At 43.1% G+C, this 16,354-nt stretch overlaps 1 protein-coding gene across 1 annotated transcript; it reads right to left on the reverse strand.

Moving 5' to 3' along the window:
- Nucleotides 1-10,891: 10,891 nt before the first annotated feature.
- LOC135713130 (probable cytochrome P450 6a14) lies at nucleotides 10,892-12,531 on the reverse strand. The gene is made up of 2 exons (XM_065236239.1): nucleotides 11,387-12,531; nucleotides 10,892-11,328 (listed from the first exon to the last, which is right to left on the reverse strand). Exons 1-2 carry the CDS (start codon nucleotides 12,468-12,470, stop codon nucleotides 10,907-10,909), a joined length of 1,506 nt encoding a protein of 501 aa, XP_065092311.1. The 5' UTR covers nucleotides 12,471-12,531; the 3' UTR covers nucleotides 10,892-10,906.
- Nucleotides 12,532-16,354: the final 3,823 nt, after the last annotated feature.

Here is a 16,354-nt window from a genome sequence, read left to right on the forward strand (position 1 = left end):
TGCCATATTCACTCGTTTGTTCATTATCAAAAAAAACTATCACCTGTATGTGAAAGTGACGAAATTCATACAACGATTGGAACATCGAAGAAACGACGAAGCTGACATTGAGATAAGGCGCCAGGGAAAAATAATCATCAACCGAGCCATCAACTTCTTCCTGGGGAATTTAATATTTCAAACAACGTTAGCCTTCTCCGGCAAATTTGAAGCTGAAGTGGTGACCTTGCCGTTTGATTTAAGCGACTGGAGCCAAGTTGCAGCAGATATTGTGCAAAAAATCTACATACTGCTTTTGATTCCTTATTGTTTCATGGTGTGCGTTAACTTTCTGACCATTTTTATACCAATGATAGGGCTGCTATACGAACTGAAAGTTGTGGTGAAAGCTTTTGAATTTGGTGAAAAGTTTCCAGGAATAGACCAGCTGAACAACTGCATAGAAGATCACTCAGCCGTTCTCAATGAACTGAAGGACTTTAGCCGAGTCACGAAATGGTCGTTCTTTTTGATCTACTTCACTGCCATGATGAGTATGGCATTCGGCACAATTGTATTCATTTGGATTTCAAAGCTTAATATGTACGCTCTTATGTTGCTGGACTACACTTCACGATATTTGATTGAGTGCTTCGTATTTTGCCAATTGGTGACGGTTTTAAATGAGAATGTAGGATCCGTACAAACACGTCATTGCATCAAGTATGAAGTAATGTTTTTTTTTTTTTTTTTTACAGAATTCCAGAATTGGCCAGGTTATTTTTCAAACGGAGTGGTTACACAGTCATCCCTATTCGTCAAGCTACAAACTAAAATATCGATCCATAAAGGCGTCACTCCTGATGTTGATGGTTCGATCGCAGCGCAGCTTGAGAATCAGCTGTGGAGGCATTTTTGAAATGGATAAGCATTGCTTTACAAGCCTGATGAAGATGTCCTATTCTATAATAACATTTCTGTGGCATTTGAAGGCTTTGGTGGAGAAATCGTAGTTGATAGATTTGGGTGTTTCTCTACAGATTGGACATTCTCAATATACGTTGTTGCTTGTTGTTAGTTTCTCGCTATTCGCCTTTGTTCAAGCTGAGCAATTCGAGAGGACCACCATTTATTCAGCAACTTTTGGCTAGGAATTACACTGTAGACGTCAACATTCATCAGGATACTATTTCACAAATCAACCACGAGACTGAATCATTCAAGGCGAATCTTTCGAGCTACATGTAGGGTTCAAAATCTACTCAGACATTGATGTTTTGATTGTTATTATTACTAACTGGAATATTTGAAATAAATTTGACGTTTTTTTGTGTTTTAAAAATCCCATATTCGTAATTTCTCCACATGGTCCGGAAGACCATCACCGCACACTGGGCATTTGAGGAGTTAACAGGATTATAATTGGCTACCGCTGAAATCCTAAATATGATATCTTTGAAATACAGCGTTCAGAATCATGAGGGCCTAACTGCGATGATCGATTCCCTTAATTTATTTTATCTTTAGCTAATGACTCAGTTATAATAAAACAGCAAAAAAGGTTATCTTCCATTTAATTCCACTTAATTAATTTTGGTATCCATGACAGATACGTATTTCGACTACAATGTGCAGTCTTCGTCAGTGTCATTCTTAAGTGTACTTAAAGGGGTTAGATTGTGAATAGTTCTTTAGTGGGAATGACACTGATGAAGACTGTACATTGTAGTCGAAATACGTATCTGTCATGGATACCAAAATTAATTAAGTGGAATTGAATGGAAGATAACCTTTTTTTGCTGTTTTATTTAAGCATTCCGCTAACAACCCAATTTCATTACTTCATAATGACTCAGTTCGATTAACATTTCACGGTGCGTTTGATGTTGCTTTTGCTAACTAATACAACTTTTAGCCATTCTGTGTTAGAAAAAAATACCAGAAAATTGGACCGCTTCCAACAATGCAATCCAAAGAGAAAATTGATGAAGAGAATCGGTCATCGCAGTTTGGCCCTTATGATTCTGAACGCTAAAAATTTGTGTTATCTTAACGTGAAGCTCACAGTACCGAATATAATTTTTTTTGCTGGTTTGTGGTTTTTTTCTAAAATAATGGGAAAATATATCAAAAATACATTAAAATCAGTTTTTTTCCTGCGTTTGTGAAGAACATTTCATATAAAATTTTGTTTTGCTATTTCATCATTTTAAAAAGTTGGGGAAAATATTAAATTCACGTAAATTTTATTACGAGAAACAGGGAGTGCTAATTTTCTAGGATTTTTTTTATATAATATTTCGCTATTTCCCGCTGGCGAGTGCATGCTTCGTGTTGAGGTAAATATCGGTCCCATTTACGTTCATTCTTAGTAGACGTGAGAAAATCCACTTTTGTGCAAAATTGAATCGAATTGAACTCAATTTTGAGTCGATCTCATCGCCCGTGTAGATGAACCAATGCGGGAAGTCTTGCGCGTCCGCTTGAAGCTCCCTGGCGATGAAAGTTCTCCCATTACTTTTCCGTTTGTAAGCCATTTAGCTCCCAGCGTAGTCACATTCTACTCGGCTAACCCCGGCGATGGATTCAGCCTACGCAAACGGAGAGTTCCCCCGGCTATTACATTCTAGCTGGTCTTCTCGCCATTTTCGCTGCAACGCTAACATGATCTGCGTTACTGCTCTGCTGACGGTGTTAAAGGGGCCCTCCTCTCGACACATTTCTTCGACGATATTCTCCGCACTAAGGGCGAGCATCTCCTCTCGCACAGCATCAAATCTAGGACATTCGAAAACCACGTGCTCTGGTGATTCTTCCTCATTCCCCCACTCCGGACAGAAGGGTGACGTTGTGAGTCCGAACCGATGTAGATACTTCCTGAAGTAGCCATGACTAGACAGGAACTGCGTCAAGTGGAAGTTGAATTCTCTATTCTTCCTGTTCACCCAGGTGGAAAGAATCGGTCTTAGCCCACTCCTGCTGCGACTGAGCCATTGATACCGTTCCTACCATTTTTCGTACTACTCTGGTTTCTTCCTCACATAGCACTCGTAGTCCTCCGTCAAGGTGATGCCGATTGGGATCATACCGGCGATAATGCATACTGCCTCCCTCGATATGGTTCTGTACGTACTACTCAATTTCCTTTGGTTCTGATTCGTTTTCAGCGCTTCAATCCAGACTGGACCTCCGTACCTTAGTATCGATGAGGACACATTATCCAGAAGACGCCTCTTGCTGCTGCTTGGACCAGAATTGTTCGGCATGATTCTGGCTATTGCGTTGATGACATTCACCACCTTGCAGTTACTGACCAACATCACTTCTGTTTTGTGGTGGGCTATCTGCAGCTTCTCTCCTTGTATCAATTATCACTTCGGTTGACAACACTTCCACTTGAAACTTCATTTGGGAAGAATACGCAAACGCGGTCCGTGACGGTTTAGAATCGGTCGACGCACAGTGGGGTATTTATTAATTCTAGCTGGCCAAAAATATTTAACCACTCTAACTTGTCACATACATCTTATTATTCAAGGATAATAATATTTTATTGTAAAAAAAGGGCGTAGTCATGATTTGGAGGGGGAGGGGGTCATGTTATAATGATGTGTTTTTTTTTTAATTTGTAAGTCGTTAAGTATTCTTCGGATATAGTTACCGTCAAAGGATGAAATATTGGGAACTAGTAATACTTTAAATAAAAAAATATAAAAATACAATTACACCTGCGGTCAATAAAAAAGCACCAAAAGCCGAATTTGGTTTACAAACTAGTCACATTTGACATGCTGTAAATTTGTTCTGTAATGATCAATTGCTGAACCACAAATATGCTGAGTTTTGCGTGAAAGGCCAAACTTTTTGAAACTCCTGCCGGAAATTGGCGATATGGTTAAAAACGTTTAAAATAAAAGCATTTTTGAAATTCGAAATATTTCAAGATACTTATTTTAAATTTGTTTTCGTACACGCAAAGTTCACAATACTTTCGTTCTGCATAACAATTTCAATTAGTCGATCATAACAAACAAATTTACATAAAAGTTGGCTAATTTATATGAAAATCCGCCTATGATGCTATTTTCTTGGCCGCAGGTGTAAACATTTATGAGAATGTAAAAAATTGAAGATTTTTTTGACGTTGATTGTAGTCATTGTAAAATAAGTTCAGCTAAAAGAGAACAAGGTTATTATATTTAGATTTTGATATTTAAGGTTAAAGTTGATGGAATGCACAAATGGCTGCTATTTTGTTTATTTTTCCTTACCACTTCGAATTTTTGGCGGCACGATTCTTAGAAACTAAAAGGATTTCGCGTGCCAAATTATAATCAATCTTATGCTGCACTGCACCATACATGTCATTACAATTTCATGCACGCAAACTTTGTAGTTTCTAAGATTCGTGCCGCCAAGAATTAGAAGTGGTAAGGAAAAATAAACAAAATAGTGGCCATTTGTGGATTCCACCAACTTTTACTTTAAGATAATAATTATATTACACCAAGTATTACACAGCAACAACAAATTTAACAATTCAAAAACAATAACAAATCAACAAGTAAAAAAAAAAACAAATGAAATTAAAAGAAAAAAAAATCATTCCGAATTTGAGAAGACATTTTATTATTCGTCTGTTTCATATGTTTCTTGCATCTCTATTTTTTTCCAGACGATCTTCGCTTTCTTGGATGAGGTCCTGTGGGAGTAACAATTACAATTTTTCTGTCGTCAATGCCTTTTACTTTTTTCGCGGGATTTTTCTAAATCCTTAAAGAATATTTATTTACTTTCTTGTATGATAATCATTACGTTGTTTACCTGTGGAGGATCAGAACTAAGCAGCAGTCTATTCAGTACATCCATGTTGCAAGCCTGTCTTGAGAACTTTCTGGAAATGGCGGTGTAATCTTAAATATTTGTTTCTTGATTCTATAGCTTCTTCTGACAACTGCCCTATTGGAAGCAGTGCATGTTCTATAACAATGATAGTGTAAATTAAAATTGTACGCAGAGTTGGAATCATCGGATTCCACGGACACAGTGGAACGTATATCTCCGCTGTTTCTTGAGTCAATTTCCCAACCTTTTTCGTATCAATTTTAAAACCCCTAGCTAGTGTTTCCAATATAACTTTAAGCCGGTAGATCAAATTAAAATCAACACTTGTGATTTGAGCAGCGGTTTTCGGATCAGCAAAGAATCTTTGACTAGCGTTTCGAATTTCTAAAGCCTGGTTTTGGAAAACCCACAAGGAGTCCCAATTTTCCGAAGTTTTCTTGAATGTGTTCTTTTGTTTCTTTGACGATTTGCTTTTCATTGCCAGTTAACCGCCATTTTTTGATCGGCAACTTGTAATAAAGATGTAAAATTCGAATCCTGGCATGAAAAATGGATAATCAGGATTTAAGGGAATCTGTGTTGATTTCTTTTTTAACACCAAGATTATTAAATTCCTTTGAACTTGCGCCACATATACAACATCTCATCGTTGATGTCGTTTCAGCTGCAGTATTACACACTTTACCATCAACCATAGTGAGCTTAAAAGTATGTCTAATAGTAATCTGCTTGCCATCTAATGCAACTTTTGTCGGCCGTTGCGAATTAATTGCATCTCTTCATTAGTTACCTAAGATGATTCCTTGATAAACCTAATGCGGATTGGGCGAGAATAGCAAGGTGAAGATGGAGTTGGGTTTTGCCAAACTATTTTTGCATTGGATCCACAAACGGTACAAATGAACTTTGGAACACACTCGTATCAGAATCCATATCCACGCGCACCTGATGGAATTATTAAACAAGACAAAAAAAAATTGCTTAAAAATATACCTGAGAGGAAACCATCCCCCCCCCTTCCCCCTTCCAAAACAAGGCCTTGTCCGCCTAGGTTACTGCCATATAATGCATGAAAATGTCAATAACTGCATTTGTGTACATTTTTTGATAAATTCACCTATATGGACACGCCATCTTCATTTTCCAATTTCTCGAAAGATCGCAAATAATCGCAGCTTATTTTTTGCTATAATCTTCTATACACATGTACATATAATGCCTCATATACGGCTTTACAGGATATTACAGGATAAGTCAACTTTTTTATCATGATATATCTTTGTTATAGTTTAAATAGCACTTGAAGACAAGATTTTCATAAACTGCTTCTACAAAGTCAAAACTAAGTGAAATCAGCTGATGTCATCTGGAATTAATATTTCAATACCTGCTTGATCACTATCCATTTTTGCAAATTATTGTGATTATCCCAACAACAAGTAGAGACACGTAAACAATAGCACTGCGGAACGATTTTTTCTAACAAACTAACACGATTCAACAACAGGCTAGTTTGAACTGATGCCACAACGCGGTAAGTTTAGAAAAAGAAATTATGAGTACAGGGCATTGTTACCCTACCTCTGAAGTATACAATGCATGTATTCAGAATCTGGTTTGGCTTATTTTGCGAAATCGACTTTTGGCCAGCTAGCGTAGAACAAATACCCCTCCGTGCGACGTTCTCTCTCCGTTGGATGAGTACTCCTTCCTATCGTGGCTCATAGTAGATTGCGCGCTTCATGCACAAACGAAGCCTGTTCCTGCAAACGCAAACGTCCTTCGTGAATAACGAGAAGTCTACCGCGTTTAAACAATTTCGTAAATACGGTTCCAGCGAATACTTTGAGTGGTATACGGAGCTAGAGGAAAAGTTTAAGAGCTTGGTCAGGGCCAAAAAACGCGGTTACTGGCGTCGGTTCGTCGAAGGGCTATCGCGAGAGACTTCCGTGCAAACGCTCTGGAATGTCGGCAGGAGAATGCGTAACGCGGCATCGTCGGTCAACGAGGACAAGGAGTACTCTAACAAGTGGATTTTCGACTTCGCGCGTAAGGTTTTTCCCGATTCGGTTCCGGTTCGATGCAACACTCGCGATCCGTCGCTGGAAAACGATGACATGGGGGTATGGTAGAATTTTCAATTGCTCTTCTTTCATGCAATAGCTCGGCTCCGGGAATTGATCGAATCAAGTTCAACCTGCTCAAGAACCTCCCAGAAGTCACAAAGAGGCAATTGTTGAACTTGTTCAATCGATTCCTTGAGCTCAACGTTGTTCCGGATGATTGGAGACAAGTGAGAGTTACCGCCATCCAGAAGCCCGGTAAACCCGCGTCGGATCATAATTCGTACCCACCCACAACATGGGGAGCAGCAGTGGCAGAAACTTCCACCAAAGATGCGACACCTGCAGAACAATAATGACGGTCGAGCACATTCTAATAAACTGCCCTTGTTTCCACGGACCACGAGAACTTTACGGGATCCCGAGCAACATCCGAGACGCCCTTCAGAACAACCCGGTAGCAGAGGCACAACTGATATGTTTCGCGAAGGAGGCTGGAATCTACAAGAGGGTTTAACCCGTATATATTATGACAGTAGGCCCGGCATTCCCTGCCGGTAGCGGGTGCCAGGTATCTCCTGGCAGCTGCTACCGGTGGGGCTCTGCTGGGGTCCTCAAAACAAAACAGAAAACACAAAAGATGACAACAACATAGGACAGTAAGGCAAAATAAGTTCCCTTCTGGAACCGCAACCACCATTCAACTCCGCAAAATAAAAACTTGGCGATGGCCTTCCAGCGGGCGCTATTGAATGCATTCTTCACATCAATCGTAATCACGGCGCAGTATCGATTTCCTCTCCGCTTCTGTTTGGAATCTTTCTCGGCTCTGTCAATCACTGTCCGAGTTGCATCCACCGTCGATCTCCCTTTACGGAATCCAAACTGCCTCTCCGACAATCCGTGTTCACTCTCCGTACATTTCGTCAGCCTGTTCAGGACGATCCTCTCCAAGAGCTTTCCGACAGTATCCAGCAAGCATATTGGCCTATACGGGTCGGTAAATGCTGGGTAATGCGCAATACAGATCCTATTGAAATCACTAGCCTCTACCCAGCAACTCCTATCCCTACCTCCCCGTGGTACCGGCCGGGAACTGTGAGCAACCTTAGGGAAGATCGGGTAACCAACCCCGGTGTGAGCTTTGGTCATAAGCTGACAGGGAGGGGGGGGGGGTCTGCTTCGGCAAGCCTGAGCGTCTGTTCTCCAGGAGGAGCGGCTCACAACAGCGTCTTTTCCCCATGTTAGGGGCTCTCGATTTCACCGCCTCCAAGAACATGACCATACCTTTTTCCAACACAGCCTCCCTTATCGTTACACCCGGAGATCACCACAGCAGTCGGAATCGCAAATCGACCACGTTCTGATTGATGGACGGCACTTCTCCGACATTATCGACGTCAGGACCTATCGTGGCGCTAACATGGACTCTGACCACTACCTGGTGATGATCAAACTGCGCCCAAAACTTTCCGTCATAAACAATGTACGGTACCGACGCCCGCCACGGTACAACCTAGAGTGACTGAAGTAACCGGATGTCGCCTTAGCATACGCGCAGAATCTCGAGGCAGCGTTGCCAGAGGAGGGCAAGATCGATGTGCTCCCTCCAGAGGACTGCTCGAGTACAGTAAAAGCAGCCATCACCGACGCAGCCGAGAGCACCATCGGGTATGTGGAAAGAAGTCGACGGAATGAATGGTTCGACGAGTAATGCAGAGCAATTTTGGTGGAGAAGAACGCAGCGCGGGCGGTAATGCTGCAGCATGGAACCCGACAGAACGTGGAACGATATAAACAGAAGCGGAAACAGCAGACCCGCATTTTTCGGGAGAAAAAATGCCGCCTGGAAGAAGCGGAGTGCGAGGAAATGGAACTGCTGTGTCGTTCCCAAGAAACACGGAAGTTCTACCAGAAGCTCCACGTATCCCGCGACGGCTTCGTGTCACGAGCCGAAATGGGCAAGGATAAGGACGGGAGCCTCTTGACGGACGGACGTAAGGTGATTGAAAGGTGGAAGCAGCACTTCGAGGCGCACCTGAATGGCGAGGAGAACATATGTAGGCACGGGAGACCAGCGCAATGGAGGAAACGACTACGTCAGTGCAGCAGAGGACGGAACTGACCCAACTCCCACGCGGAGGGAAGTTAAGGATGCTATTCAGCAGCTCAAAAACAACAAAGTAGCTGGTCTTCTGGGGCACGCGCAGAAGACGACAGGCTACCAGCCCCTGATCTTCAAGAAGTTGAGGAGAAGATCGGTCGGCTGAAGAACAACAAAGCAACTGGTGTAGATCAACTACCAAGTGAGCTATTAAAATACGGTGGTGTAGCACTGGCTAGAGCGCTGCACTGGGTAATTGCCAAGATTTGGGAGGAGGAGATATTACCGGAGGAGTGGATGCAAGGTGTCGTATGCCCAATCTACAAAAAGGGCGACAAGTTGGATTGCAACTACCGCGCGATCACGCTGCTGAGCGCCGCCTACAAGGTATTCTCTCAAATTCTATGCCGCCGTCTGTCACCATTTGCAAGAGAGTTCGTGGGGCAATACCAGGCGGGATTCATGGGTGCCCGCGCTACCATGGACCAAATTTTCGCGATTCGGCAGGTTCTGCAGAAATGCCGCGAATACAACGTGCCCACACATCATTTGTTCATCGATTTCAAATCCGCATACGACACAATCGATCGACACGAGTACGGATTTCCGGATAAACTCACGCGATTGGTCAAGGCGACGATGGATCGAGTGATGTGCGTTGTTCAAGTATCGGGGACACTCTCGAGCAGTGTTGGAAAAGTTCACCAAAACTCACTATGACTCGCGAACTTTTCCCTTGGTGAACTTCGTGAAATATCGCAATATTTTCCAACGCTGCTCTCGAGTCCCTTTAAATCTCAAAGGGGGTTACGGCAAGGTGATGAACTTTCGTGTCTGCTGTTCAACATCGCGTTAGAAGGTGTGATCAGAAGAGCTGGGATAGACACGAGTGGCACGATCTTCAGGAAGTCCATCCAGCTTCTTGGCTTCGCCGATGACATTGACATCATGGCACGGAACTTTGAGAGGATGGCGGAAACGTACATCAAACTGAAGGCTGAAGCTAGATGGATTGGACTTACCATCAACGCATCAAAGATAAAATACATGAAAGGAAGAGGTTCTAGAGAAGACAATGTTAGCCTCCCACCCCGAGTTCAGATTGACGGTGACGAAATCGAGGTGGTCGATGAGTTCGTGTATTTGGGATCACTGGTGACCGCTGAAAACGATACCAGCAGAGAAATTCAAAGACGCAGGGAATCGTGCCTACTTTGGACTCCGGAGGACGCCCCGGTCGAATAAAATTCACCGCCGCACGAAGTTGACTGTCTACAAGACGCTGATTAGACCGGTGGTCCTTTACGGCCACGAGACCTGGACTATGCTCGTGGAGGACCAACGCGCCCTTGGTGTTTTCGAACGGAAGGTGTTGCGTACCATCTACGGTGGAGTGCAGATGGATGACGGAACGTGGAGGAGGCGAATGAACCACGAATTGCACCAGCTGCTGGGAGAACCTGATTGGTAAGGTAAGTACGCTGAATTCAGGCCGAAATTCATGAAGTTATATGATAGAAGTGAGATATGAGTTGTAAAATGGGAGCAGTAAGCTGTGAAAAGTTAATAAATTAGAAGTGTAACGCGTAGAGTAAGCTATGGAAATTGAATGAGATCGATCTGAGTAGTAAGTATTATTATTAAAATTTAGCAAATATAAGAAAACTGATGAAATCCGTTAAAATTTGGCTAAGATATGAAAGTCGGCTGTAGTTCATTTTGTTGTTTTCTCAATCTTCTGCACATTGGAAACCAGAAGCTGAAAGTAAGTTTTGTCTGCTCAACAGAATTGTTAAAAAACAATATCCAGAAATTTGGATTCCTAACTGCAACATATCCAAGGGATGAGTCAGTATATCTAGGTGCCATTCAATTTATTGATATTATTGTATTACATAGCAATGAACGAGTAAACTCAAGCATCCATCTTCTTCGCCTTCACCCACAGTCCACCCTGGAGCGTCAAAACCGCACTGGCAGGGTCAAATATCGGGGTAGTCTCCATTCGTGCACCCAACGTAAAGCGGAAATTCTTCAGCAAAGTCGCCAATCCAATGCGAGTCTGCATCAGTCCGAAGCGCATCCCAATGCAGACACGAGGACCCTCTCCAAACGGAAGGAATGCCATCGGATGACGGGCTGCCACCTGGTCCGGGTTGAATCGATCCGGGTCGAACTTCATAGGGTCCGGATAAAATTCCGGATCGTGGTGGATGGCGAATGGGGAAATCATAACCGACGTACCCTTTCCAATGGTCAGCGACGATCCGGAAACATTATAGTCCTGAGTTGCCGTACGAAGAATGTTCGGTACAGGTGGGTATTTCCGAAGGCTTTCTGAAATTTGTAACTACTTTTATAGCAACGTTTTGATGACTAAGAAACTAGATCTAACCATTAATGCACTTTTCCAAGTATTTCATCTCATGAACTGCTTCATAGGAAAGTGATCCATGCTTGCTAATAGTGTCGAGGACATCCTTCCTGGCTTTGTCCTGGAGATTTTGATTCAGGGCAAGTTCATACAAACAGAACGACATCAGTGTCGAGGAGGTTTCAAACCCAGCAAAGAAGAAAACGAACGCCTGAGCAGCAACTTCTTTAACGGATAGCGTGCCCAACTGTTGATCCGTGCTGCCCTGTTCCAAAGCTTGTCCATTTTTCAGCTTTATCATCAAGTCCATGAAATCATTCCGTTCGATTTTGTTCTTCTCTCTGTACTCAATATTATCCGAGACAACTTTCAAAAAGAACTCCGAAACTTTCGGATTCAGCGTCACGGTTCTTAATGCAAGTGCCAGCGATTTAAACTGCTGAGTCAAAAGAAGCTTCACGAATCCAATTTTCCCAAAGTTGAATATTTCCCTGCCATATTTGCGAAACTCGGCATTGGGATCACGCAAACTGTTACACTCCAGTCCAAACGCACAATTTCCAATCACATCCGTCGTGAAGCGTGCGAGAATATCTTTCAACTCAATCTCACCACCACCAGCAGTCTCCTTCACGATACATCGCTCCAATTCATCGGCACAGTCCCGAACAATCGGAAGCATCATTTTCATCTTACCCGACGTAAACGTGGGCGTTAGCTTGACGCGCATATTCTTCCACTTGATGCCTTCCATGCTGAAGAGATGGGCACTCAATGGATCATCCTTTTCGTTGACGTAAACCGAACGGTCGTGAAAGGAGTTGAAGTCCTTCACCAGAATGGTTTTGATGAAGTCGAGGTCCAGTGCCAGAACCACGGGGTTGATGAAGAAGTAGATTCCTCCGAACAGAGCATTTCCCTTCAGTTTGCAGTACAGCTTTTCTATGGCTGCGGAGAAATGTTGTGTTTTACCTGTTCCCCCCAGGTTCCCGAGGGGGAAGGTGGGATTTACGTACGGCACTCCTCGCACTTTCCAATAGTTGAACCGTTGTTTGACGAACAGAAACACCAAGGTCACGACAGCGATTAGCAGTAATACAATCATCTTTATACGGAAAATTTAATGTTACGCGTAACGCAAACAAAACACCGGTCTGTTCGCTGCACCAGCTTGCAATCGAATACCGAATGAACCGGATTGAGTTCTGTATACTAGCTGCAAGTTGTTGGTTAATGTAGTGTTAGTAATTCTTCATGGAAGCGTAAACAGTTTAGAATTGTGCACACAATTCTAGCTGTTATAAGATCCACTTTAGAGACAACGTGTTCAACATATTGGTTATTTCGTTTGTACACACAAATAAGTGGTATGTGCTCGGCTGTGAGGAGATCTAGGTAGACAATGGAACACACTGAAGAAATTTTCAATAATGAATCAATACTCTCAATTTATTTGCTGGACAGACAAGGATGAAGTGGCAAAATTCGGTGCCTTATCTATTTTATTTTCTTTTTCTTTTTTTTTGTAACTTATGATTGATTGCGTATAGTGCCTTCCCATTTTTAGTGGGACTGCAGACGCTTATCAAGAAAGCAATTTTTGTTTGTAATCAAGAGATGGGATGTAAACACAATTCCAAGTGTTTTCTATTGAATTTTATTTATAGGCAGAAAAGCTTAGCACGCATATGTTGAAAACAAAAATACCGCTGTAGTTTTTAAATTCCAGGAGTTGGAAGGGGTTGCATTAATTTAATAGCTAAGTAGAATTAGTAAGAGTTGTTTGGTTGATTATTTTTAGTATAGCGTGTTTCATCGACGGCTGGCAAATGACTGGGATAATGCGTACCGTACCGCGTACTTGAAGGTCATAAAATAGACCCGTCACGCAAGTGAAAGTGGTCCATAGCCTCTTGCCCAGTAGCTCCTATCCCTTCCCCCCCGCCGCGCCGGCTGGGGTACGAGTAACCTTAGGGGAGATCGGGAAACCAACCCCGGTGGGAACTTTGGTCGTACGCTGACAGGGAAGGGGGAGCTGCATCCTTTTCGGAGGATGTGGCTTACAAAACCCGAGCGTCTGTTCTCCATGTTAGGGGCGGCTCAAACAGCGTCTGACTGGCATCCAGCGGCTGAATACAAAATGCTTCTCCCCGAAAGCTATACCCAAGATGGCAGTCCAATCATGGCGGATAGGAGACCTTAGGCCAACCAGCTACTGTATCCGAAACCTTCAAATTGTTACAGAAACCTATAATGAAAGATTACGAACTGATTTTATGGCAACGACTTTTAGCGCTAAACAACGGACAAGAATGTACTGGAATGTACTGACGCTAGCCCAAGACGGTAAACTGGCACAACTCACCAGTGAGGCCCGCCGTATGAAGCTAGAAATCTTGGAACTTAGTGAAGTCCTCTGGCCGAACTTTGGAGAACACAAGCTGCCTTCGGGACAGGTACTTTCATATTCTGGTATGCGAGGTGAAAACGCTCCGCGACATCGTGGAGTTGGCTTTCTGCATAGCGCCCAAGCGCTAGGGGTCGATCGCATATCAGAAGAGATGCTCAAAGCTGACCCCATGCTAGCCTCACAAATGTTGCATCAACTATCTGTCAATATCTGGGACACCGCGACTTTTCCAGCCGACTGGATGCAGGGCATCTTAGTGAAGGTCCCCAAGAAGGGGGTTCCAACTGTATGCGACAACTGGCGAGGCATCATGTTCTCAAAGTTCTGTGTAAAGTTATCCTCAATCGGATACAGGAGAAGATCGACGCGGCTCTCCGACGACAGCAGGCAGGATTCCGTGCTGGAAGATCCTGTGTGGACCATATTGTCACGCTCCACATCATCCAGGAGCAGGTCAATGAGTTCCAAGAGTCCCTGTACTTGGTATTCATTGACTACAAAAAAGCTTTTGACTGACTAAACCACGAAAACTTGTGGGGCGCTCTGAGATGCAAGGGAGTCCCTGATAAGATCCTGATCAACCTCATCGAAGCGCAGTACGAGGCTTTCACATGCAGAATGTCGCACAACGGAGCTTTGTCTGACCCGACAAAGGCACCCACGCATGTGAGGCAAGGATGTATATTATCACCGCTACTGTTCCTCATCGTAATCGACGAGATCATGGTTGGAGCCGTTGACCTTGTACCGAACCGTGGGTTGCTGTGGCAGCCTATTACCATGGAGCATCTCAACGACTTTGATTTGGCTGATGATGTTGCATTATTAGCACAACGGTGCTCTGACATGCAGAGTAAGCTCGACGACATTGCGAAACGCTCCTCTGAAGCAGGTCTAACCATCAACGTCAACAAGACCAAATCGTTGGATGTCAACACGGAAAACCGTTCCAATTTCATGGTAGCTAGGCAGGCAGTGGAGAAAGTCAAAAACTTCCAATATCTTGGCAGCCAGATATCGTTGGACGGCGGCATCAAGAGCGACATAGGTGCACGGATTAAGAAGGCGAGGGCTGCTTTTGCCAGTTTGCGAAATGTTTGGAGAGCGAATCAGATCTGTCGACGCACCAAAATCCAAATGTTTAACTCGAACGTGAAGTCTGTGCTATTATACGCCAGTGAAACATGGTGTGTATCAGCGGAGAACTCTCAGAAGCTGCAGGTGTTTATCAACCGATGTCTGCGGTACATAATTCGTGCCTGGTGGCACCACAATTGGATCGCAAATTCCGAGCTTCATCGTTTGTGTCATCAGAAGCCGTTAGAGACAGAAATTCGTGAACGGAAGTGGAAACGAAATCTGCAAGCAAGCACTGGACTGGAATCCAGCAGGACATCGCAGCAGAGGCAGACCCAGAGGCTCGTGGCGGCGGAGCCTAAACAGTGAAATTAAGAACGTTGACCGAATTTTGACTTGAGCACAGGTCAAGGCCAAAACTAGTAATCGCCCAGGATGGAAATCTTTCACAAAGGCCCTTTGCATTCCTGGAGGTGCACAGGTTCGTTTAGTAAGTAAGTAAGTAAGTTTTTCATCGACAGTACCTGGATTTGCTTAAGGTGATTTCGATGGAACTAATTGTATTTGAATTACCAACAATGATAATCATTATCCTTATAACGTTAATTTTCATCATTTAATTATTGTGTGGCCAGAATCGGGTGAAGAAAACTATGTTGGATGAGTTCCGGGTCGTTTTATGCCTTTTCTGAATCAATTTAATGCAAAGGTGGTGCAATTTGAATGCATGCATGAATCCGCGCCATTAGACATTGATCATGGTTAGATTTGGTGAGTTTGTTCCAGTTGAAAAACATTCTTATATTTAGATTAATCATCATTGTTCTCGAATTCCGTTTGTTCCCCGGCAGGATATCCTCGATCGAACATGATCTATTCTAGAAGAACGTTTCGGGGGGTCCTCTTTGCGTTGATAGAGTCTCTTCATCGACTTTCTCTTATGATGACCATGGCTGTGCAGGCAGATTAGGTGATATTTTTGCCACATAGCTTGATAAATCTAGCGCTCAACGCATCGAACACAGCAGGAAATGTTTTTGGGTGGTTGACAAACGACAGGATCGGTGTAGAGACTGGATACGTGAAAATAGGACCTTTTGAGGTGGTATTTTTCTGTTGTTGCGGTTAGATACTTGCAGGGCCAGATTTGAGAGGGTACCCGGCCAGGAGGCTAAGTAAATATTTGTTGTTTTTTTTATTAAATAGAGCACATTTCATCTGCTAAAGCAAATAATTTTCATTTTATGTTCAATCATAAATTTTAGTTCAGAACTTCTGATTTAATTTTATACGTTGGCCTTCCAATACATCTGAGCTTGTTGTTAACCAATTGCTGAGTTGCACAGACTAACATTCTGAATGTTAACCATTTTCTCTGATTTAATTTGAAGCTAATGTTGGCATAACCCTCGCAACTGGTTGCAAGCTTGTTTACAACATTGCTGATGTATGCAATATTGCGCTGAATTTTACATGATATATATTTTACATATAGCGTTGAT

Source organism: Ochlerotatus camptorhynchus, unplaced genomic scaffold (genome assembly GCF_037179485.1).
Source record: "Ochlerotatus camptorhynchus isolate MF236.1 unplaced genomic scaffold, CSIRO-AGI_Acam_v1.1 ptg000539l, whole genome shotgun sequence".
NCBI classification, from domain to species: Eukaryota; Metazoa; Arthropoda; class Insecta; order Diptera; family Culicidae; genus Ochlerotatus; species Ochlerotatus camptorhynchus.